Source organism: Dendrobates tinctorius, unplaced genomic scaffold (genome assembly GCF_039654945.1).
Source record: "Dendrobates tinctorius isolate UK_male_01 unplaced genomic scaffold, ASM3965494v1 ptg000001l, whole genome shotgun sequence".
NCBI lineage: Eukaryota > Metazoa > Chordata > Amphibia > Anura > Dendrobatidae > Dendrobates > Dendrobates tinctorius.
This window is the reverse complement of record NW_027361669.1, coordinates 4,014,955-4,038,750: the sequence shown is the minus strand read 5'-3', so window position 1 is coordinate 4,038,750 and position 23,796 is coordinate 4,014,955. Positions and strand designations below refer to the sequence as shown.

General features: G+C 45.7%; 1 protein-coding gene across 2 annotated transcripts in view; it reads left to right on the top strand.

Moving 5' to 3' along the window:
• Window positions 1-22,653, top strand: part of HSPA4 (heat shock protein family A (Hsp70) member 4) — a 39,857-nt gene extending 17,204 nt beyond the window's left edge. For both annotated transcript variants that reach the window (XM_073547000.1, XM_073546249.1), the window contains exons 6-19: window positions 27-160; window positions 8,144-8,388; window positions 9,234-9,310; window positions 11,319-11,470; window positions 11,714-11,820; window positions 11,960-12,093; window positions 14,410-14,591; window positions 14,674-14,760; window positions 15,322-15,474; window positions 16,461-16,586; window positions 17,635-17,742; window positions 17,932-18,051; window positions 19,241-19,402; window positions 21,218-22,653. In XM_073547000.1, coding sequence (XP_073403101.1) covers window positions 27-160; window positions 8,144-8,388; window positions 9,234-9,310; window positions 11,319-11,470; window positions 11,714-11,820; window positions 11,960-12,093; window positions 14,410-14,591; window positions 14,674-14,760; window positions 15,322-15,474; window positions 16,461-16,586; window positions 17,635-17,742; window positions 17,932-18,051; window positions 19,241-19,402; window positions 21,218-21,418 — 1,988 coding nt within the window. In that variant the 3' untranslated portion in view covers window positions 21,419-22,653. The remainder of the gene's footprint in view (window positions 1-26; window positions 161-8,143; window positions 8,389-9,233; window positions 9,311-11,318; window positions 11,471-11,713; window positions 11,821-11,959; window positions 12,094-14,409; window positions 14,592-14,673; window positions 14,761-15,321; window positions 15,475-16,460; window positions 16,587-17,634; window positions 17,743-17,931; window positions 18,052-19,240; window positions 19,403-21,217) is intronic.
• Window positions 22,654-23,796: the final 1,143 nt, after the last annotated feature.

Genomic DNA, 23,796 nt, shown 5'->3' with positions numbered 1-23,796 from the left:
TTTCGTTTTTTTCTCTGTTTATTTAGTTGCTCTTGCCTATGGAATCTATAAGCAAGATCTTCCTGCCCCAGAGGAGAAGCCAAGGATTGTAGTGTTTGTGGACATGGGGCACTCTGCGTATCAAGTGTCTGTCTCTGCCTTTAACAAAGGGAAACTCAAAGTAAGTAAGCTCCAGCCCTCTGCGTGTGTGAACGCCTCTTATATATCATTTAGATTTCCTTCTCTGCTGCAGGTGCATCCTGATTACAAGCTTGCATACTTCAAGGCAAATACTGAATTATTCTATAGAATGTAGCCCCTGTCCTCTGGATAGCGGTAACTTCTTAATAAGTGGGCATCCCAACAATCCTGAGTGGGACTATGTAGAGCCCTGTCTGAGCAGAGTGGTGGTGGAGCTTGTGCACCTCTGCTCCATTCATTCTGCGCCTGCCGGACCCCAGCAGTCCATAATTTCTACCTTATCCCATGAATGGGGAATATCTTGCATACTTGGTAGAAACCCTTTAAGGGGTTTATTGAACTTAAGCTCCAGTAAAGTGAATCTGTCAGCAGGTTTTTGCTATGTAATCTGAGGACTCCTTGAGTTAGGTCCCGAGACACAGATTTCTGGGATGTGTCGCTTATTAGGCTGGGTGCTGCTGCCACTATACAATCATTCTCTTTTTTTTTTTTTTTATCAGGAAATTATCACATGGACTACAGCTCACGTGAGCCCTAGTCTGACTGTCGTCTCCTGTGATAAACTGCTCATTGTCAATAGAAAATGTACAGGGCAGGGGCGAGCTGTGTGAGCTCTGCGTCAACAATCGGGGTCTTTTCCTACATTATGCTGCTCTTAGGTGAGGCAGCAACAACCTGGTGACAGATTCCATTTTGTATGGATGAAGTAATATTTTTCTCCTACGCTTTAGGCTGAGTTCACACATAGCTTTTTTTTTTTGCGTTTTCGCTGCGTTTTTAAATGCACCATTTTGCCGCGAAAACGCAAAAAAAAAAGCATCCCATGCAATCCTATGGCATTCCGCACATGCTGTGCTAATTATGCGTATTTTTCCGCAGCGGAATTGCATCGTGGTAAAATACACGCAGCTTGTTCATTCTTTGTGTGGAATCGTGGGAAAATCCGCCCACATAGGAAGGCGTTGTTCCGCTTACTTTGCATGTGGCTATGCCCACCATGCGAAAAGTAAGCAGAACATTTGCGGATGGTACCCATGGTCCGGAGGAGAGGAGACTGTCCTCCAGGCCCTGGGTACCATATCCCTGTAAAAAAAAAAAAAAATCATGTTATTCTGACCTTCCGGTGTCCCCCGCAGCGTCACCAGGCCTCAGCGATGGTCCTGGTAAGTCCCGTTCCCAGGGATGCCTTGCGACAATGACCTGTGATGACGTAGGGGTCTCACGATACCGTAGCAGTCTCGCGAGACCGTGACATCGTCAAAGATCATTGTCGCAAGGCATCCCTGGGAACGGGACTTGCCGGGAGCATCGTGAGGATCGGGAACGCTGCGCGGGACGTCGGAAGGTGAGATAAACACCATTTTTTTAAATTTTATTTTAACATTTTATCTTTTTACTATTGATGCTGCATAGGCAGCCTCATAGTAAAAAGTTGGTCACACTCATCAAACACTATGTCTGACGAGTGTGACCAACCTGTTAATCAGTTTACTCTGTCGCCTCATTGGGGGACACAGAACCATGTGTTATGCTGCTGTCCACTAGGAGGCGACACTATGCATAATCTGAAAAAGATTAACTATGGCTCCTCCTCTGCAGTATACACCCCTGGACGGCGTCAGCCTTCTCCAGTTTTTGCTTAGTGTCGCATAGGAGGCACACCTAAAGAAATTTTTTCACTCCCGTTTTTTCTTTTCCGGATGACAGATGAAGAAAAGTGGGTCTACTGTGAGACTCCCGGCATGGCTCCTTCCTCGGCCCCTATTATGGGGTGCCCGGTTGAAGTTGAGATGGCTGTTCCCCATTTCGCTCCTTCCCCAGTCCTGCGGGTGCTGGTTAGAAGTAGAGATCCCCCTCCTTCCCCAATTCCGTTTGATCTTGGGTTGAGGGCGAGGAAGAAGCCCCCTGATGGTAACAGCAGCACCCTCCCTAATCCCCCTCTGGGGGAATTAGGTTGAGACACCTCAGGTAGGGTCTGTACCACGGCAATCTGCAGCTCACAGTATCCAGGGACCCCCAGCCCAGCTGTGGGCTCCTGTCGGGGCCGGGGCGTGGGGGGAGTGCGGGCAGGCATGGCACATAGACACAGGGCTCCCTGCGCCCCTGTCTCTGCGGCAGCACCAGCTCCATAGCGCTTCAGGGTGACCCATCACAGGGCCCCGCTTCCGATTGTGGCCCCACCGCTATCCTGCCTTTCAATCCGGGAGGGTCCGGTTCAGATCTGACCCCCTCCCGGACCTCTGCGCCGGCCTGGAGCCCTTTCTGGGCATCGGTAACTAATTTAGGCCGCGGCTTCGGCCTAGCTGAGGTCGCCGCCTCCTCTCCGCCCCCCGGCTGACATATGACACTCTACAGTGTCATAGAAGGGGCGGATCGAGACAGGGCATGTTTTTACACATCTGCGTGCTTTTTCTCAGCTCTCCGCCCCCTTCTTCTCCCTCCTCATCCTCTCGGCAGCCATTTCTGCTGCAGGCATCAGCAGCACCACGCCAGCCAGTCTCCGGGGGGCACAGGACTGTGGATCTTCGGCGCTGGACCTAGGGGCATGCTGGTGAGGTAAGATCACAGCTCGGGTTTTTTACTCGGCTGTGAATTCGGATTCCCTGTAAGGCTCTCCTATAGGTTTTTCCCTGCATAGCCTCCCCTGTAGGGCCCTCTCATAGTCAGCCCTTCCGCACTCTGTGCACTATGCCGGGTTCAAGGTCCAAGAGAACCAGGCAAGACTGCTTTTATGCATTCTGCACAGCCTGCAAAACCACTCTCCCCAGTAGCAGCACGTACCCGCACTGTCGGGACTGTATCCAGAATACTGGGGTCAGAACCCCAAGAGGCTCCTACCAATGCTTCAGCGGCTGCTATCACGCCGGAATGGGCTACCCAGATGTCGCAGTCTGTGACGCAGTCCATAGATAACCTAACCCCCCCACGTTGCTCCAGGCTCTGCAGGGTCATGTCTCGGCTATGAGCGTTACCCAGCAAAGGGACAGCTCCACTCAGGGACAGGCCGTTTCTGGCTCTCCCAGACGTAAGCGCACCCACACGTCGCGTTCCTCGGCGTCATCCCATAGCACACTGTCATCCCCCTCTAGGGAGAGACATCGTAGTTCCAGGTCCCCTACCAGAGACAGACAACGCAGATCTCCACAGCGATCCCCGACGACAGAAGGCCTTCACCCCAGCTCGCCCACCAGGGAACACCTCAGCGATACGCAGGGTTTGGAAGGCATCTGTGACTCCGACTCAGACAACGAAACGGAGCGGTCTCTGGTCCCTTGTCCCCCTAGCAATACAGCGCTAGTTGAGGACATCTCTTCCATCCATCGGGTGCTGGACATTTCCGATCCAACCCCAGAAGCCCCAGAACACAAGATTTGCTTTGAAGGTGTTCTGAAACCACCTAAGGTCTTCTCTAACCACCCGAAATTTCAGGCGATCCTTACTAAGCAGTTTTCGCAGCCTGAGAAGAAATTCACCAATCGCAAATATTTGTAGGCTAGGTACCCCTTCCCACAAAAGGACACCAAGGAGTGGACAGATCCGCCCGAAGTGGACCCCCCAGTCTCTAGGCTAGCAGCACAGACCCTCCTATCACTGCCAGATAGCTCAACCCTCAGGGGCGCTGCAGACCGGCAGGTAGAGCGCATGGCTCATTCAGTTTTCGAAGCGGCATGGGCCTCACTGGCTCCTGCGTTCGCTTCAGTACGGGTGGCCAAGGCCATTCTGGCTTGGGCCAAAAAATTGCAAACTGGCCTCCAAGCTTCAAATCCTGAGCTGTCGGACCAAGCGGTTCAAATAGCAGTGGTAGCAGATTACATGCTTCATGCAGCCCTGGATTCCGCAAGAGGTGCAGCGGGGATAGCATCAAACGCCATCACGATTCTGCGTATCCTCTGGCTGCGGGAATGGAAAGCGGATGCGGCCTCAAAGAAGTCTCTCACACATCTCCCGTACCTCAATGGACGGCTTTTCGGTGAAAAGTTGGACACAATGATATCCAAAGCCACTGGGGGTAAGGGTACCTCTCTCCCTCAACTAAAACCTAAACGCACGTTCAAACAGCGTAACCAAACACGATTCCGATCCTTTCGGAATTCTTCGGGCTGGTCCGCCTCGCGTCCAGCACAAAATCGTAACCGCTCTCCACGCAGGGACAACCCACGGGCGGCGCAGAGGCCAGACAGGAACTGGCAGTCGAAAATGGGCCAGGCGAAGCCCAAAGGAGGAAAACCTCAGAATTTCTCCTCATCGTGACTCACGAACTCCAGAAGACACCCCACCCGTAGGCGGACGACTTATACTCTTTCAGCAAGTCTGGCTGCCTATTACAGAAGACAGGTGGGTCAGGGAAATAGTGTCTTCCGGATACAAGATGGAGTTCACTTCCAGTCCACCGAACCGGTTCTTCCTCTCTGTTCCACCGAAAACCGCCAGAAAAGGCTCTTGCTTTCCACCAATCGGTTTCCTCTCTCCTTCAAGCAGGAGTCGTAGTACCGGTTCCCGCGGCCGAACGTTTCTGAGGGTTCTACTCCAATCTATTCGTAGTCCCCAAGAAAGGAGGCAGCGTCCAGCCCATACTAGACCTAAAATAACTCAAGTATGTACAAGTTCGTCATTTTCGCATGGAGTCCCTTCTGTCCATCGTTGCGTCCATGGAGCAAGGACAATATCTCGCCTCCATAGACATACAGGACGCATACCTGCATATACCGATTTGCTCCAGCCCATCAGATTTCTCAGGTTCGCTATCGACCAGGACCACTACCAGTTCGTGGCTCTCCCGTTCGGACTCGCCACGGCTCCCAGAACATTTACCAAGGTCATGGCTGCCACCATGGACGTTCTGCACTCCAAAAGGCATAGTAGTAGTTCCATACCTGGACGACCTTCTCATCAAGGCTTCCACCTTCAAGGACTGTGAGGTCAGTGTCTCAATCACAATTGACACTGAGTCGCCTGGGCTGGTTAGTCAACTTACAAAAGTCATCGACTACCCCGAGTCAGTCTCTGACCTTCCTTGGGATGCTATTCAACACCTCCAGGGGTCTGGTGCTCCTTCCCAGAGACAAGGCACTGGCTCTCCATCTAGAAGTTCGCATACTCCTCCGCAATCCCCCCCCCCCCTCCCCCCCGATCTCTCCGGCTTGCCATGAGAGTCCTCGGCAGGATGGCAGCAGCAATGGAGGCGGTACCACTTGCCCAGTTTCATCTCGGGCCTCTTCAACTAGCCATTCTCAGGATTCCTGTCCCAGAAGTTTTCTCCCTTGTCAGGGAGTTCCGGCTAACATCGGCAACCGGGAGGTCCCTGCACTGGTGGCTCAAGCCAACCTCACTGGCAACGGGAAAATCCTTTCAGGTCAATGGAAGGTCCTGACCACCGACGCGAGCCTGACAGATTGGGGTGCGGTGCACCTACATCACAGGGCACAGGGCAAGTGGTCACCAGTGGAAGCGAACATGCCCATCAACGTCTTGGAAATTTGGGCCATCTTACTGGTATTGAGAGCCTTTCGTCACTTACTGGCAGCCTCTCATATCCGAGTACAGTCGGACAATGCCACTACAGTGGCATGTGTGAAACACCAAGGCGGGACCCGCATTACACAGGCGATGAGAGAAGTGGCACATATCCTCCATTGGGCGGAAGACACGAGGTCGGTACTCTCTGCGGTCCACATTCCGGGTGTGGACAACTGGGAAGCCGACTTCCTAAGCAGACAAGGAATGGACTCGGGAGAGTGGTCTCTCCATCCCGAAATCTTTCGACAGATCTGCCATCGCTAGGGGACCCCGGACATGGACCGAATGGCATCCCATCTTCATGCCAAGGTCTCCAACTTCATGGCCAGGACACGCGATCGGCGGTCGCTCGCAGCTGATGCCCTGGTTCAGGACTGGACCCAGTTCCAGCTTCTGTACATCTTTCCACCTCTCCCCCTGATATCCAGAGTCGTGAGGAAGATCAAACACGGAGTTCCAACCATCCTGATCGTGCAAGACTGGCCCAGACGTACATGGTACGCCGACGTCTTACAACTTACAGCAGACGTCCCCTGGCGTCTCCCCGACCGTCCTGATCTTCTGTCACAAGGCCCGTTCTACCACCAGAACTTGAGCTCTCAATTTGACGGTGAGGCCCTTGAGACCTGGGTTCTAACCAAGGCAGGACTCTCAACGGACGTCATTAGAACCATGATCAGGGCACGGAAGCCGGCCTCCGCCAAGATTTATTACCGTACCTGGAGAGCTTTCTTCATCTGGTGCGAATCTCGCGGCCAAATTCCACTCCCTTATTCCCTCCCAAAAGTCCTTGGCTTTCTCCAATCGGGCCTGGGCTCGCTTAAGAGCCAGGTGTCAGCGCTCTCAGTGCTTTTTCAGAGGCGCATCGCTAACAAGCCGCAAGTAAGGACTTTTCTCCAGGGGGTTTCCCAATTGGTTTCCGCCTACAGACGTCCACTGGAAACGTGGGACCTCAACCTGGTCCTGACAGCATTGCAGGCACCACCTTTCGAACCCCTTAAGGAAGTCCCACTCCGCATTCTATCACAGAAGGTGGTTTTTCTGGTGGCAATCACCTCGCTTCGCTGGGTGTCTGAATTGTCAGCACTATCCTGCAGACGGCCCTTCCTAGCCTTTCACCAGGACAAGGTGGTTCTCCGTACAGTCCCATCCTTCCTTCAGAAGGTTGTGTCCAACTTTCCCCTCAATGAGGAAATTTCACTGCCATCCCTTTGCCTGGTTCCGGTTCATAGTGGAGAAGGCTCTGCATACGCTTGACCTCGTCAGGGCATTGCGTATATACGTGTCTAGGACTGCACCCTTTCGGAAGTCTGATTCCCTTTTCCTTCTTCCGGAAGGCGTTCGCAAGTGTTTGCTGGCTTCTAAAGCTACCCTTGCCAGGTGGATCAAGTCCACCATACAAGAGGCTTACCGCCTCAACAATTCTCTTCTGGCTGGTATCACGGCACACTCTACACGGGCGGTAGGGGCCTCCTGGGCCATTTGGCACCAGGCTTCGGCACAACAGGTGTGTAAGGCGGCCACTTGGACTAGCTTACACACTTTTACGAAACACTACAAAGTTCATACCCAGTCTTCAGCGGATGCGAGCCTGGGTAGACTGGTTCTGCAGGCGGCAGTGCCCCAAGTTTAGGGACCTGTCTGCACAATATTCGTCCATTGCTTCCCACCCAGGAACTGCTTTAAGACATCCCATGGTTCTGTGTCCCCCCCAATGAGGCGACAGAGTAAAGGAGATTTTTGTCTACTCACCATAAAATCTTTCTCTTAGCCTCTGATTGGGGGACACAGCTCCCACCCTGTTGCCCTTATGGGCCGTTGTTACGGTTGAGTACTCTTATTCTTTGAGCTCGTACATGGTGGCCTTATTACAGGCATGGTTATGTTATTTCTGGTAACTTCCACCTAATGCTTTTGCACAAAACTGGAGAAGGCTGACGCCGTCCAGGGGTGTATACTGCAGAGGAGGAGCCATAGTTAATCTTTTTCAGATTATGCATAGTGTCGCCTCCTAGTGGACAGCAGCATAACACTTGGTTCTGTGTCCCCCAATTAGAGGCTAAGAGATTTTACGGTGAGTACACAAAAATCTCCTCTTCCAAGCGATGCTACAGATCACTTGGAAAACGCTAGTATTCTGCAAGCTAATTACGCTTGCAAATCGCTAGTTTTTCCACGGGAAATACGCGGGAAATTAAAATGCGGATTTCTCGCATAATTCCCGTGGAAATTTCCGTGGGAATTCCACACGTGTGCACATAGCCTTATAGTTTAATTGCCGCTTGATTGTAATTTGTGCCGTTGCGGTACCAGATGACATCGCTAAGCTTTTGAAGAATTTTGTTCTAGTTTTAAATGGGTTATATATTCTACGTGAAGGCGGAAACCTTTTTAACGAATAGCCATAAATTTCTGTTTTCTTTTTTTTTTTTTTCCTGTTGCATAGGTTCTAGCGACTGCCTTTGATCCAGTTGTGGGCGGAAGGAAATTTGATGATGTTTTGGTTAATTATTTCTGTGAAGAGTTTGGCAAGAAGTACAAGCTGGATATAAAGTCTAAGATCAGACCTTTACTGCGGCTCGCCCAGGAGTGCGAGAAACTCAAAAAGCTGATGAGTGCGAATGCTTCCGAGCTGCCGCTGAATATTGAATGTTTTATGAATGATATTGATGTCTCTGGATCCATGAACAGGTAATGATGCGTGTCTTAGGCTGGTTTCACATTCGCGCTTTTTAAGCGCACGCACGGCCGGGGGTAGCTCCGCCCCTGAGCCGGTTCTCTGCCCGGCGTGCCCGCCCCTTCCTTGTAGCGCCGCCTCCTAGCGCACAGTGGCGCCTGCGATCGGCGCACCCTATCTTTAGCATAGGGTGCGCAGATCGTGCGCAGGCCGTGCGCTAGTTGCGCTTTGACCTGCGCTGCGCACTTTTGACGGTGCGCCGTGCGCGCCAAAATCAAACTTTTCGGATTTTGGCGCGCACGGCGCACCGTCAAAAGTGCGCAGCGCAGGTCAAAGCGCAACTAGCGCACGGCCTGCGCACGATCTGCGCACCCTATGCTAAAGATAGGGTGCGCCGATCGCAGGCGCCGCTGTGCGCTAGGAGGCGGCGCTACAAGGAAGGGGCGGGCACGCCGGGCAGAGAGCCGGCTCGGGGGCGGAGCTACCCCCGGCCGTGCGTGCGCGCGCTTAAAAAGCGCGAATGTGAAACCAGCCTTAGTTGGTTTTAAGATCCTCTTTAGCTGCGATAGAAATTACGTAATCTTAAGATTGTTGGCAGCTCCAGCTAGAGTTGTTGAGTTTTACTGACCATTTCGCCTCTTATGGTGGTCATACACATAACATCTAGGGTGCCCATACACTTGATAGAAATGTAATCTCCTCCACTACCCCAAGCACAAGGAGGCTCGTCATCAGTTTGTTCTGCAGACCCTTTCCTAATGTATACAGACACCTTTTAGTTTATGGCTCCATTGTAAAATTTCTTTCGGCTGTTGTAATTTTGGATTCGTACTTCAATACTTTTCTCCTTCTATTTCAGGGGTCACTTTGAAGAAATGTGTGATAGTCTTTTATCTCGAGTTGAGGCTCCACTCCGCAGTGTCCTAGAACAAGCCAGTAAGTAGCGTGGATCCCTATAGCTGTAGAACAAACTTGGGTTTGTTTGTAATGAATGAAAGGTTTCATGCTCCATTGCTTGTTCACGCAATAAAGCTTTTCTCTGTAATTTTTAGGAAATTATGCAAACTTGGAATTTGCGTCACTCTTTTACTAGTTGTAATGCGTGAGGGTATGCAGAAATATTTTTTTTTTTTTTTGCAAAATTGTTTGTATTCTGGAAATCTTCTATTTATGCATGTCTCCTGCTTTGCAAGTACCTGATCTTAAAGATCTGACATACAGCTTGTCATTGGAGAATCTGCAAGTCCCTTGCTTGCTTTAAAGTGGATCTTTTACCTAATTTCACAATGGAAGCTGCATACATTATTAAATAGACCTGATTAGACTGGTGTGTTTACCTTGAAAACTCATGTCAGAATGGCTGGATCACCCTTTTTATGAAAGTTACACACTACAGTATCTGCCCATTTTGGTTGGTAGCTTCTCAGTGTGTCCACCCAGCTGCTGAGATCTCTCACATTAGTATAAGGTGCAGCTTGGATGGGCAGAGACTGACTACATTTGGCCTCATGAAATCCCTCGCTTGATTTTAATTTTAGGATGCTATAACCAGTCTGGCCTGAATCTTCAGTGCACTGGCTTCATTGGGCCTAAAATTTAATTTATGCAGATCATATTGTAAAATTTGATAAGATCCACTTTTAGGTTCTTTAACACAGCTGGAGAAAAGCATAAATCTCTTATTTTAAGTGAGTATAGTGCCAAAACAGCAGGGGCCCACAGCTGCTACTTTCTCAGATGATGTATTTTGCTGTCTGTTTCCTCACAGGAGGGAGTGTTTCTGTCATGTCTTTAGCTTTTTGAGCTCATTGTAAATCAAGTGTGTGACCTAAGCCCAGCGACTGCTGTAACCCCTATGTCACTGGCTTGATTTATGATGAACTCACCTGACTAGTGACTCAGCGGAAACACTTACTCCTGTGATAAAACAGACAAGCCAGTAAATATATTCCATTACACAAACAGATGTGAGCTCCTGCTGTTTCATCTGTATGTTCTCTTATGGGTAAGTGGCCTATGCAGACCTCCTCTGGCCCGGAGCTGTGGTATTTGCCGATTTTATGAATTGCAGCACTTCTGCGTAGTTGAACACTGCAAATAACAGTATATAGCAGGGACAGACTTAGAAGATTATTGCCGCGCAGGAGATTGATTTATTTATTTTTTTTACACTTCCAATTGTGGAACTTATTTCAAGATGTATTAATTAAAATGTACTTTGTGGGGACAACAATTTAACTTTTAAATGGGGTAACCATACTTGTAAGTCATACTGGCTAGTTTTTAGAATAAACAACCGGTTAGATTTTTCTTCCTAGGACACTCTGAAGTGGCCATGGTCGGAAACATGGGTGAACACCTAATGTTCTATTATGTAACACCGAATTTTAGTGGATCTAAACTGCTTTTTTTAAAAGGGGGGGGGGGGGGGGAAAGCAACTGATGTCTGAGGGTACGTGCCCACGATCAGTAAACGCTACAGGTTGGACGCTGCATACTTGTGCAGCGGCCAGATGTTACAGAATAGTGGATGGGATATCAAGAAATCCCATGCCCACTATACGTCAAGATACGCCCACGGATCATCCACGGAGACGGACATGCGGTGCGTCTCTCCAGACCACAGCATGTCAATTTTTCTTGAAGAAAGAGAAGTCACCCATAAAATGTATTGGATGCGGTGAATCTATACGGTTCAATGATCACATGTGGATTCACTTGCGTTTAATAAACGCAAACACGTACTGGATCCAAAGCGCTGCCGGTCCTGGATCATGAGCAACTACCCTGACGCTCATCCAAGGAGCTGATTATTTCTGCTTCTCAAGCAGTCGTTCAACATTGACTGTGCTCTCCTGACCTTTTATACTAATCTTTGCATCCTGCCTTTCAAGACAGTTGTAGAGATTGCATTTTTTTTTTTTGTTTTTCTTGTCTTGTGCAGAACTGAAGAAAGAAGACATTTATGCTGTTGAAATAGTTGGTGGTTGCACCCGAATCCCAGCCGTCAAGGAGCGAATAAACCGATTCTTCGGTAAAGAAGTTAGCACTACACTGAATGCTGACGAGGCAGTAGCCCGAGGCTGTGCTTTACAGGTGAGTGACCGACCTCCGGATACATCACCTGCGGATAGTTCTGTCTCAGCTTGTCTGACTGGGTATCGGATTACCTTGGAACAAGTCATGATAAATGTAATTATTATTAGATATAAACTGTGTTTTGTAGCAATCTGAGATCAGAATGAGCAATTTTTTATTTTCTCCCCCCTACCAAGTATTCTAAAAAAAATTTTTTTTTTTTTTTTTTTTTTTTTTTGTGTTTTTCCTTTTTCTCTGTAGTGCGCTATTCTGTCTCCAGCATTTAAAGTTAGAGAGTTTTCCATCACTGATCTGGTACCATACCCTATATCCCTGAAGTGGAATTCTCCAGCTGAGGAAGGATTAAGGTAAGCTCAGGGATATCATTTGTTGACATACTGTTCCACTTACTCTTAAGCTAAACTGATTTGGACTTTTGAGTACATCCAATCCAGAAATGATTTTAATAGTTCTTGGTAATAACGTGTAATTGATTGTGTTTTTCAGCGACTGTGAGGTGTTCCCCAAGAACCATGCTGCTCCCTTCTCCAAAGTGCTTACGTTCTACAGGAAGGAACCTTTTAGTTTGGATGCTTACTACAGCGCACCCAAAGAGCTTCCATATCCTGACCCTTCTTTAGGCAAGTTTTACTAGTTATGTCTTTAGTAGTTGCAGTGCATAGTTGAGTTGTGGGACTGATATGCTAAGTTAACTTTTTGCATTTTTCTTATATAATTTGTAACAATTTTTAAAAATCATAAATTCTTCCTAAAAAGTTTCCAGGACCCCACTTTCTAAAACTCTTGAAGAAAGAACACCCCAAGATCTACAAGTAGTGTTTCACTTTATAACCTACATCTCATAGCCGTAGCCCTGAATCAGGCTTTGGATATCTGTAGAAACCATCCTAAAACTCTTTTTGGGTTCCTACAAATTTGCCATGCTTTATGTATCCTTTAATGCAGAATTTAAATTTTGATCGCTTATCTTTGTGCCATTCAAGGTTAGTATGACAGTAGGGAAACTCAGGAAAAAAAAAAAACAATTCATAGAATCCATGTTCATAAACAAAGCTTCCATTCCTACACGGGCATATAAAGCCGGGGAGAACATAGCGTTCACTTCTACGTAGTGTAACTCCCTGCAGATGTCTATTACATCAGTCACTTGATGCCATATCTGATCACACAGCAGAGTTCTGGTATTCCCAGTGTGTGAGGCCCCTGAAGTATGTTATCCTTCCCTCTCCTCCTTTCTGGCAGTCATTACTAACAGGACTTCCCTCCTGTACTTCCCCCTGCAAGTCTTTTTCTTTTTACCTGGGATTTTCTGTCTTTCCCTATGGACCTCCATTGCTCAACCTCTACCCAAGTAGCTCTGCCGAGAAACTGCACACCATACCGGGGGCTTTCACTATACCGGCTTGTGTCTTTGACATACTACTACTAACTTTCTTGGTCCATCTGGTGATGGGCATCTGAAGTGAATTGGCGCTGTGTTGGGAGTTAAATAACAATGAACACTAATAGTTCAATATGATGATATGAGTACTGTAGAAGTGATGTAGGGGTGACAGAGCGTTCACGTCATTCTCAACAGAACATATTTATATTTTAGCAACTGGTTAGCTGATGCAATTTAGGAGCGCAGAGATATAATGGAACAATTGAACGCATCAGGCGCTATAAGGTGAGCCGTACAATGTATTAGTTGTAGGAGGAATTGATGTATTAGGAATCAATCTCTTTGTGGGGGAATCTACTTGGCCCACTGTGGCATAAAATTAAATCTGTTGTAGGGGCAAGTAGTAATAGTTTGACAGTAAGAAATTGCCATAGCACATGAATATCTAGGGCTGGGTTGTTCAGGGTTTGAGTTGAGGGCAGTGTCCTTTTCTTCCTTCTCTCAAGATAGCAGTCAGCAGCACCTACAATCTAGGCTATGCACTGGGTAATCCATAAGGTCATGTCTGATTACTCACCCTATGGGACCACCTTATCCCATTCTCTTAGAACATTGAGAAAAGCAGGAATATTTGTCAATCAGAACGTGACTGCAGATATGCATATTGCGTTCTGGTGGTAATGGGATTGCTTGCTCGAGCAGGCAACAACGAGAGCCTAAGGGTCCCATTTCACATAGCGACGCACCAGCGATCCCGACAACGATACGACCTGGTAGGGATCGCAGGTGCGTCGCTACATGGTCACTAGTAAGCTGCCAAACAGGCAGATCTCTTCAACGACGCACCAACGATGCGACCTGGTAAGGATCGCTAGTGCGTTGTCACACAGCAGCTATTCCGAACTATTCCAGCCTGCGTCCCTGAGTTCTGCGTCACCAACTAGGTCGCTTGTCGGCGTCAAACATAGCGATGCATGCTGGACGCCAACGATGAAAAAATGGCCCAGGACATTCGAGCAGATCAGCGATATCCAGCGGGGGGGGCGGTCGCCGCTATGTGTCACATGTAGCGAGATCGCTGTTGCGTCACAAAATCGGTGACGCATCAGCGATCTCGCTATGTGAGATGGGGCCTTAACTGTGCGCTCATTGCATGCTATTAGGATTTCGCAACCTGTTGTCACAGTAATTTCAGAAATAAAGCTGAAGCCTGGAGAACTCCTTTTTAAATAGGTTGTCTGAGTAGAGCAGTGGTCGAGCAACCTCACTCGTCTCATTCATTGCCTGTTAGACTGCAGGAGATGGTTATAGAGAATGATTAGAGTGGTGCACCTGCTCAACTACTGCTCTGCATTTTGGATCCTTTTTCTTGGGATTAGTAGGGGTTCCAACAATGGAACCCACAGAAGTCCAGTTATCACGCATTTTTTTGAATAGGTGATGGCTTGGTAAGTTGCGACAACCCATTTAAGAATTATGCATATTGCCTGTTTGTGAACCTTGATTATCAAAGACTTGATAAACCCTGATTTTAACTGTTTGGTTTTAACAGGTCAGTTTCATGTGCAGAAGGTGGTTCCTCAGGTTGATGGATCCAGTTCCAAGGTAAAGGTGAAAGTACGCGTTAATGTCCACGGTATATTTAGCGTTTCAAGTGCATCTCTTGTCGAAGTCCACAAAACGGACGATTCAGAGGAACCTATGGATACAGAACAAGCTGCGAAAGATGAGGAGGTACTACTGATGTGCAGTTTTCTACAGTTAGAACAGTCCGTTGTACATTTCCGTTACTAACGCTTCACACACCTGTTGCTAGAAAATGCAGGTTGACCAAGAGGAGCAAAAGCAAGAAGAGAATCAGTCGGCACAAGCTGAAAACAAGCCTAGTTCTGAAGAAATGGAGGTGATTAATACATTTTGAGATTACACGAAACACAAACCTGGGACACAAGTAGTTGGTGTTGATTTGTAGCTTAGGCCTAGACCTATGTTGCAAGTTATCTCTAGTTTAAAATTTTAAACTGTTTGTCCTATACTTGCCTTTGAAAAGTCACCTCTTGTTTCCCATTGAGGTCTTCAGTGGATCCCACCACTTTTGTGTCATCTTGTCATTGATGCCGTGCATCACTTTTGTATATTACACACAGGTCGCGATATGATCGGACAGCGCAGTAGAATTTGTAATAGATTCCTACACAAAAAGTTAAAATTAGCCTTAAATTACTGGATCACTCATCTGTCACCCTTTCATAGTTCAGTATCTTCTGCTTCCAGACTTGTACATTAGAAGTTCAGAACTGATTATTAAAAGAAGTTAATGATTTAGAGAAACTTTCTCTTGCAACATGATAGTATATATTGTATCTTGGAAAGTCTTTAATGAAGTCCATAACTGAAATACGGTAATTCAAGGGTGGTGAATACATTGTTGTATGCTTAAAGCTTCTGTTTTGCTTTTTCTTAGACTACTCAAACTTCACCTAAAGAGAAAAAAAATGATCAGCCTCCTCAAGCCAAAAAACCCAAAGTGAAGACCAGCACCATTGACCTGCCCATCGAGCACTGTCCTCCATGGCAGATCGGAAGGGACTCCCTAAACCTTTTTATTGAGAATGAGGTTTGTGCTTCACATACTCATCTAGCAATGATTTAGAGTCCTAACGTGCCTGGAGGATTTGAGACTCCTCAGCATACCTGGGGACACGTTTCTGACGCTTGGTTATCCTCTTCAGAGCCCAGGAGCTCTGCCATCATCGCCCTGGATTGGAGAGCCTGGGAGCACATATCTGTATACACTGCTAGTGACTCTCCATAGGAACGTAGGGACCAGCATGTGTTGGTCACGGTCTGCACCTTATGGTGCTCATGCTGAACATCCAGCAGATGTCAAGAAATATTCATTACATAGGCAGAAGTGCTGCTAATAAATGGGTCGAAAGAAAAAGCTGTATCCCTTTTTAGTGTCAAATGTCCATGATACATAATGTCTTGTTTTCGGTTTTTTTTTTGTTTTTTTTTGCCAGTATATTGATTTGAAGTGGTTCAATTTTTCGATCTGATAAGTAGTTATTTTGCCTTAAGCATCGGGGAAAGATTTGGCCCTCAATTTTCTTGCCTCCATTTGTAATATATGCTCTATTGGGGCTTTATTTAGAATGGTTTATAAATGCATGTGATCATTGAGTGTCAGATGCCAGCCCCAAAGTCGCTTTTGTGAATGGAGCACTGTGCGCAAGTATGACCTGTGCTCTTATTCTTTGGGGTGCATGTGTGGTGGCTGATCCCATAGACTGTAAATGGTGGTGGTCACCCATACGCACACGTTCTTGTGATCTTGTGGAGAGAAGATACCAGTATTTATCTGTTGCTTAAAAGCTGGGTATGGTGTGGATTATATACATAGGAAATTCACTGCATTTGCCAGTACTAGCAGAGTGGATGATTAATCTCTTCCGCATGATGTTTTTACTTTATGGATTCAAAACCAATTTTTGTTTGTTTTTTAAAATCTGTATTCTAACAATTCTTTGTGCCAAATCAGCACGGATTTCACCCTTGGCAATGGAAATGTTGGAAGCCTAAATGTTGCTTTCTCTTCCTTAGGGAAAAATGATCATGCAGGATAAATTGGAGAAGGAACGAAATGATGCAAAGAATGCGGTAGAAGAATATGTCTACGAGATGAGGGACAAACTGTGCAGTGTTTATGAGAAGTTTGTCAATGAAGATGTAAGTGCCTTTAGTTATAACTCAGTGCTGATGATTCACCTCAGGAAATAATCCAATAATTTGCCTTTTACTTATCGTAACACAAGGCTTACCGTATTTCTTGCAGCCATAGCCAATTATCAAAACAGTTTGCAGTTGCTATATGCGTGTTCAAAATGCAGTACGTTTAAAGAAACAAAAAAAAAAAAGCTTTCTCTTCCTGACCTTACTTGCCACGTGGAAGAATAAAGCATACATTTTACATATCTGTTGCAATACCTACATGAAGAAAACTGTTTTAATGGAGTGCCTACATTATCCATGCACAGCTTGTTGGTTTGTAATGCACCTTCGCAAACCATTAATGTCCCCGATGTGCTTGATGGGAGACAAATCTGGAGACTGCAGGCCATGGTATCACGTTTAGGCCACACATTCTGCTCACAATAGCACAATGCAATCTGGCGTTTTTCTAGAGAAATGCCTGTACCAATGGTTCCACCACCAAACCCAATGTAACGCCGAGCTGTTATTGTACCTGGAAAGATCGCTATAGAGGAGTCTTGCTACCGTACATTATGCCACCCCCACACCATAATCTTGGGAGTCGGATTAGTGTGACTTTCCCTCTTGAAGACCTGGCATTGCCTATGTGGTCTTCAAACCAATCTCTGGCTATCATTTCATCAAAGACAAAATCTGCACTCATCGCTGAAGAGGTTGGACCTCCTTTGTAGTCTTGCTCTGCACAATGATGGCCTTTGACCCCATAGTGCATTGTGAATACATGGTATAGTTAACCCTTTCAATTTTTTTTTGGCAATGCAGCCAATGTTAGTTTTCTAGACTGAAACCTACTGTTCCTCAAACTTCTCCTGCCTTCTGAGATGTCTGCGATATGTCTGCAGATTATAATCCTAGCTTTCAGTAGGAACCTCTAATGTTAATGCGTTTAGTTTCCGATAGACAGGCCTGGCGTCTCTGAATCTGTCACTCTGTGAACATTATTATTGTCTTATTTGTACACTTTCTTTTGTATCCCTGTCATTCTCCTTTACTATTTTTTAAGGATCGGAATAGTTTCATTCTGAAGCTGGAAGACACTGAGAACTGGTTGTATGAAGATGGAGAAGATCAGTCAAAACAAGTGTACATAGACAAAATAACAGATCTAAAGGTAATGCTAAACTATATTGCTCCACATTAGCTTGCATGTTCATTATAAGGAAAAAAAAAATCACAACTTCTTTTCTGAAGCCTGAAACGTATTAGTGTTGTGTCAAACTTGTCATTCAGAATAAGCCTTTTGCCTTCACTTGGACATGAGCAGTGTCGCCTCTTGTGTCAATTTCTTTGTTACTTCTAGAATCTAGGCCAGCCCATCCAGACACGTTACCATGAGTTTGAGGACAGACCAAAAGCCTTTGAAGAGCTTGGAAAACAAATTCAACTTTACCTGAAAGTTATTAATGCTTTTAAAAATAAGGTATGTGATCCGCTCTTAAAGGGAATCTGTCACCCTTTTTTTCGGCTTGCAGCTGCCGGAATAAACATCGGGGGCTTATCTACAGCATTCTGTAATGCCGTAGATAAGCCTCCGATGTAACCTGAAAGAGAAGGAAAACGTTATATTATACTCACCGGGGTGGGCGGTCCGCTGGGCTTTGCGGTCCGGTCCGACGCCTCCCTTGTTCATGCGATGACGTCCTCTTCTCCCGTCCTGAAATGGCTCCAGCGCAGGCACATTGCTCTGCCCTGTTGAGGGCAGAGCAGAATTCTGCAGTCTGCTGGTGCCGGACCTCTCCCGACGCCTGCTGTAGGACTCTGCTCTGCCCTCAATAGGGCAGAGCAGTGCGCTTGTGCCGCAGCCATTACAGGACGGGAGAAGAGGACGTCATCGCATGAACAAGGGAGGCGTCGGACCGGACCGCAAAGCCCACTGGACCGCCCACCCCGGTGAGTATAATATAACGTGTTTTTCTTCTCTTTCAGGTTACATCGGAGGCTTATCTACAGCATTACAGAATGCTGTAGATAAGCCCCCGATGTCTATGCCGGCAGCTGAAAGGCCATAAAAGGGTGACCGATTCCCTTTAAAGTTAGACGTTGCCTAGAAATGAATGATTGTAAAAATGACAATTTATTAAATGTACCATTTGTTTCACAGTCATACAGAAACACATGCTACATGCAAAGACTTATAAAGATCACAGGGAATACTAGATTAATATTTCTGACCTAATCGATCTCCAGTTGGTGACCAAGTGATCAACGGCGCATGACTTGACCATCTTTGTGTCCGATAACAGAACAGAGTGGGGGGGAGGCTCCTGGTGCAGCAAGCTATTTAGCAGCTAGATGCAGGACAGCAAGGGAGAGGGGAGGACATGGCTGACCACCTGGAGACACACAAGATTTCTAAATTGAATATGAAACAAAATGGGTTCAATGGTCGAGGGAATTGGAGGAGGAATTGCTGTGATTATTTTTTTGTTCTTGGTGCATTTCCACACTGCTAATATGCAGCAAGTCTTAGACATGTGAACTTGGTCTTAAGGATCATTCCACATTATGAGCAGGATACCTTCAAAATTGTAGGGAAAATCATAGACACACAAAATTCCTTTGTCCTGGTCATTGGTGTGATTAGTATGATTTTGTGTTTCTGGCTGCAGGAAGAAGCATATGACCATTTAGATGCTGCTGACATGGAGAAGGTTGAGAAGACCACAAATGAAGCCATGGAGTGGCTGAATAACAAGATGAACCTGCAGATAAAGCAGAGCCTTACTGTAGATCCAGTGGTGAAAACAATGGAGATACAAGCAAAAACAAAAGTGAGGGCTTTTTTTTTTTTTTTAATGAATGTCTATCGACGATGCATGATGATTAGCGGTTCTAATGTATGACATTGGGATATGCCTGTCCTGTAGATTATCAAGGATTAGGAGGTTAGACTGCACGTGCGTAATAAGTGAGACACAGGTTTATTTTTAAAACCAGAGGTTCTCCATTATCTGAGGCCTCACCAGACTGACTAAGATAATATCTGGTCCTCACCTTCAGTAGTGGAAGTCCATACTAAAATTTAAAGGGATTTTCTGCTAATCATGATATTGATAACCTAGCTTGAGGAATAGGCGATCCATATCAGATCCATATCAGATCGATGGGAGTCCTACACCCGCACTGATCAGCAATTACCAGGTGCAAACGGGAACACCACAGCTCCATCACATCAGTTTCTAATATCTGAGATACAAAACACAGAAGTGGCCACAAAAGTGGTCAATATCTTACCAGTGGAACCTTGCTTAGACCTAAATTCAGGATGCAATTTTTAATTTAAGGGGTAAGGTTTCTCCTTGTGGTGAGTGACATACCAGCTCTGGCTTGTCAAGGTAAGGAGGCTTATTCGCCGTGCAATGCTCCTCTGGGAAATGTAATATGCAAATTGCCTCTTCAGAGAGAAAGAGGACTTTTACTCTAGAGCGCCACCTATTGGTAGTAGCGATCCTACAAGTCACAATCAACCCTTTAACGAGCTGGTATGTCACTCTCCACAAGGAGAAACCTTACCCCTTAGACCTCAGTCCAGAGCCTCTCACCTAGCCAAATCAGATCTCATACTTTGCACTGACGAGGGCCAATAGCCCGAAACACCGTGTCTGCAAATTGAGATTCTGATTTGACTTTTATCCTAAGTCATATTACAAGACTCGTTAAAGGGTTGATTGTGACTTGTAGGATCCGCTACTACCAATAGATGGCACAGCAGAGAGAAAGAGGACTTTTACTCTAAAGAGGCAATTTGCACATCCTGAATTTAGTAGATTTCCTAAATTAGGACTTGAATTGGTGACAGATGTTGCTCAACTTTTATATTACTGCAGCCGTGGAAGAGGCTGTGCAACATATGATCTCTTCCATAACAACCTGCCTCATCAACAGCTATTGAGGTCCATCTCGCGGTTTGAGAAATACTGCTGTAAACCACTGAGTGAATAGAGATTTACTTATCCTTCTCAGGAATATGGTGCAGGTTAAAGGCTTTAAACTGCTTTTAAGTTTACACCCATTGGCAGGATTACATTCACCAAATTTTGCTTTGGGACAAGCACCCTCTCCTGTCAAAGCCAATTGTTGACTGGGTCACATAGTGTCTTACACACGTGATGAAGGTGGTACAAGATGTGGTCGTATTAAGCCAGAATTTGGCTTCATATATCTTGCCCTTTTGTATTTCCTTCTCTCCAGACAAATTCAAACCTATGGGTTTCCTGTAGGCTAGAGACCAAATTCAGAGGGATCACATCCAGAGCCCACTTTCTTAGATATTATCACCTGAATTGTTCACTTTTTACTGTGGAAATGCTGCAAAGCAAAAAACATGCACACGGTCCACTATCGTAAAGCCCCTGCTTCATGGTAGGGGAACCGGGGTTCCGGTTTTGTTCGTGCAAGGGGGAAAAGGTAGAACAGGCCATAAGAAGCTGCTCAACCTATAAATGTGAATTTGTGTGGATTGATAGTGTGACCAACTCGTAAAAGTTCAGCACTGATGAATTGCGAGTGGGGTGTGTTGGGGGGGGAAAAATGGTTTTCCACCAGTTCTTCAAATTATTTCTCTCTCTTTTATCGATTTATTTTAGGAATTGATGAGCACATGCAACCCAGTTGTCTCCAAACCAAAACCCAAAGTGGAACCTCCAAAAGAGGAGCAGCCAGCCGGAGAGCAGAACGGACCAGTAGACAGTGACGCAAACAGCAGCACGGGGCCGCAGGGCGCAGAACAAAATGCAGATTCAGCTTCTGATGCAGAAAAGAAACTTCCAGAAATGGACATTGAATAAATTCCATAATCAATTTCTATTATCAAACAGTATAACAAAGCTTTAAGTTGTTACCTTCATATGGCTTGGAACATTGATCAGAGAAAAAGTGATGACTGAAAATTTCTCGTAGTTTATTAGTATCCCTACGATTTCCTGCATTTTTTTTATTTTTGTTAAATCTATTCCCTTTGACATTTGTATTGGTTTGACAGTCCTTTTTCTGTTGTACGCTGCTTTAGAGTAAGTCCTTGTTACTACAGTTTTAGCGAAGGCTGTAACTTGCACATTTTCCGATAGGCTTGTGTCTGGAGTTACGCCAGGTCTGTAGCTTACCTTCAATAGTACTCAAGGTCTACCAATAAATTTAATGGCTCTGAAAAGTATTTTATTACTTCCATACCATCTGCTTTTCGGTTCCTCAGAAGATGCTATGGTTTGCATCGGTTTCTGTATTCTGCGTTATCTTCCCCATTGACAGCTGGTTGCTGGCAGTAATCTCAGCCTCTTGCATGGAAGCCTGGGTGCTTGTTGGGGCTAACAAGAAATGGGTGTCCTAAAACCCAGTACTAGCTGCAGTCTTCTGATAGTAACGTTTCTGTGCATTGTCCTAAAAGCGGGAACTGGTTTGATCTATGAATTATTCTATTTTTCCATACATCCATGTAAAGTTATAGCCTTGGTATGTTCTGTCCACGATTCTACTCTTATCTCAGAATGAATTGTCTTTACGAGAACTTACTAATGTGGATGCGAATCCCATACATAGCCAAGAATCGTCCTTTGCAGTACTGTTGCGCGTTACGTCCCCATCTCGTCCTGTGTGCAGCGGAATTACTGTACAATTGCAAATGAATTCGGTATTCACTTGAAACGTGCGGATTTCCTTGCACCCATGCAATGCAGCTTGTTTTGTCAATCATCCTTCATGTTATTTTAAACATGGGACAATATTTTGCGTTTGTTTTGTGGTATCCATTTCTAGTAACCATTACGGTCCCAGGAGAAAACTGGATCCTGTACGAAGCACATGAGGATTGTGTAGCGATGTTGTACATGGGGATTCCCTCCAGAACACTTTAGTGCAACATTTAAGCATAATTTTTATGTTTGTTAAAGCTCATATCCGATAGGAGAAAAGACAACTTGTATTTTTTTTTATTATTATTGTTAATGTTGTTATAACTAAATCTCTTTAACACCTGCAGCGAATCCTGTCTGAAAAAGAAAAAACAAAATAAACTTGCTGGGTTGCAGTTGTGGCGTTATTCATTGGAAGCTTTGTTACTCCACCATGATGAATGTCTTATGATACTTTGTCACCCTACACAGACAAGCATGTGCCCCCTGTCTCCCACTCTGTTCACATGTTTGTGTGGCATTCTCCTCCAGTTCCATTTTAGGAGCAGAGAAATGGAGTTAAAGCCTCGTTTGCTAACTGATGCAAACCTAAGCAGAGTGACTCCGTTGCTTTAGGACTTGTTAACACACTGCGTTTTTTTTCCTGCATGTATTTCACACATTAAAAAAAAAAAATGCTTTATCTGTCGTCTCATTGGGGGGATACAAGACCATGGGTTTTATGCTGTTGCCACTAGGAGGCAGCAGCATAACACCCATGGTCCTGTGTTCCCCAATGAGTGGCTGGGAGAAAATGACTTTATGGTGAGTACACAAAAATCCCTGTTTTCATAGTATACCAGCGATAGGCTGCTTATTTTATTTTTTTTTTCCTGGGCGATTTGAACCATCACTTTTTTTTTTTTTTTAATCGCCAGTATATTTTTGCATTTTTTTTTTCACACATTCCACTGAATGAAGAAAAAAAAATGTTAAGTAGAAATGCATAAAAGACAGGTATTCAAGAGATATGAGCCTGGGAAGGAACTAGAGAGTATACTCTCATCCTGAGAATCCTGGTAGTTTGACCACTTGCAAAGTAATGACTTATCAAAGCAAAATTGCTTAATTTCCTTTTACAGTGAGCCTTTATATTATAATGGCCTTGGGTGACAATTCTACTAACCTGTAATGGTCTTTTCTAAACCACATTTTAAAGTGTATAAACACACCGATGGGCTGCAGCATCAATCACTGGGCATTTCTCTGGGTGACAGTATTCCTAAAGTGCAAGCACTGATTGTCTAGTAATGCATCTGTCTATGGTAATATAGGTACAGTCCTGCTATAAACCTGTGCCAGGATGTGCTGCTTCTTTGGACACTTGTTGAGGGTGACCCTTTTATTTTCTGGTACATTGTTTATACTGCACAGGAGCTTTTAAAGGGAACTTGTCAGCAGGATTTATCACTACTAAGGAAAGGATTGGCTGTAATGGCGCTATTACACTGATTAATTTGATACCTATTGTTGGTGTCTGATCAGTGGAGGCGGGTCAC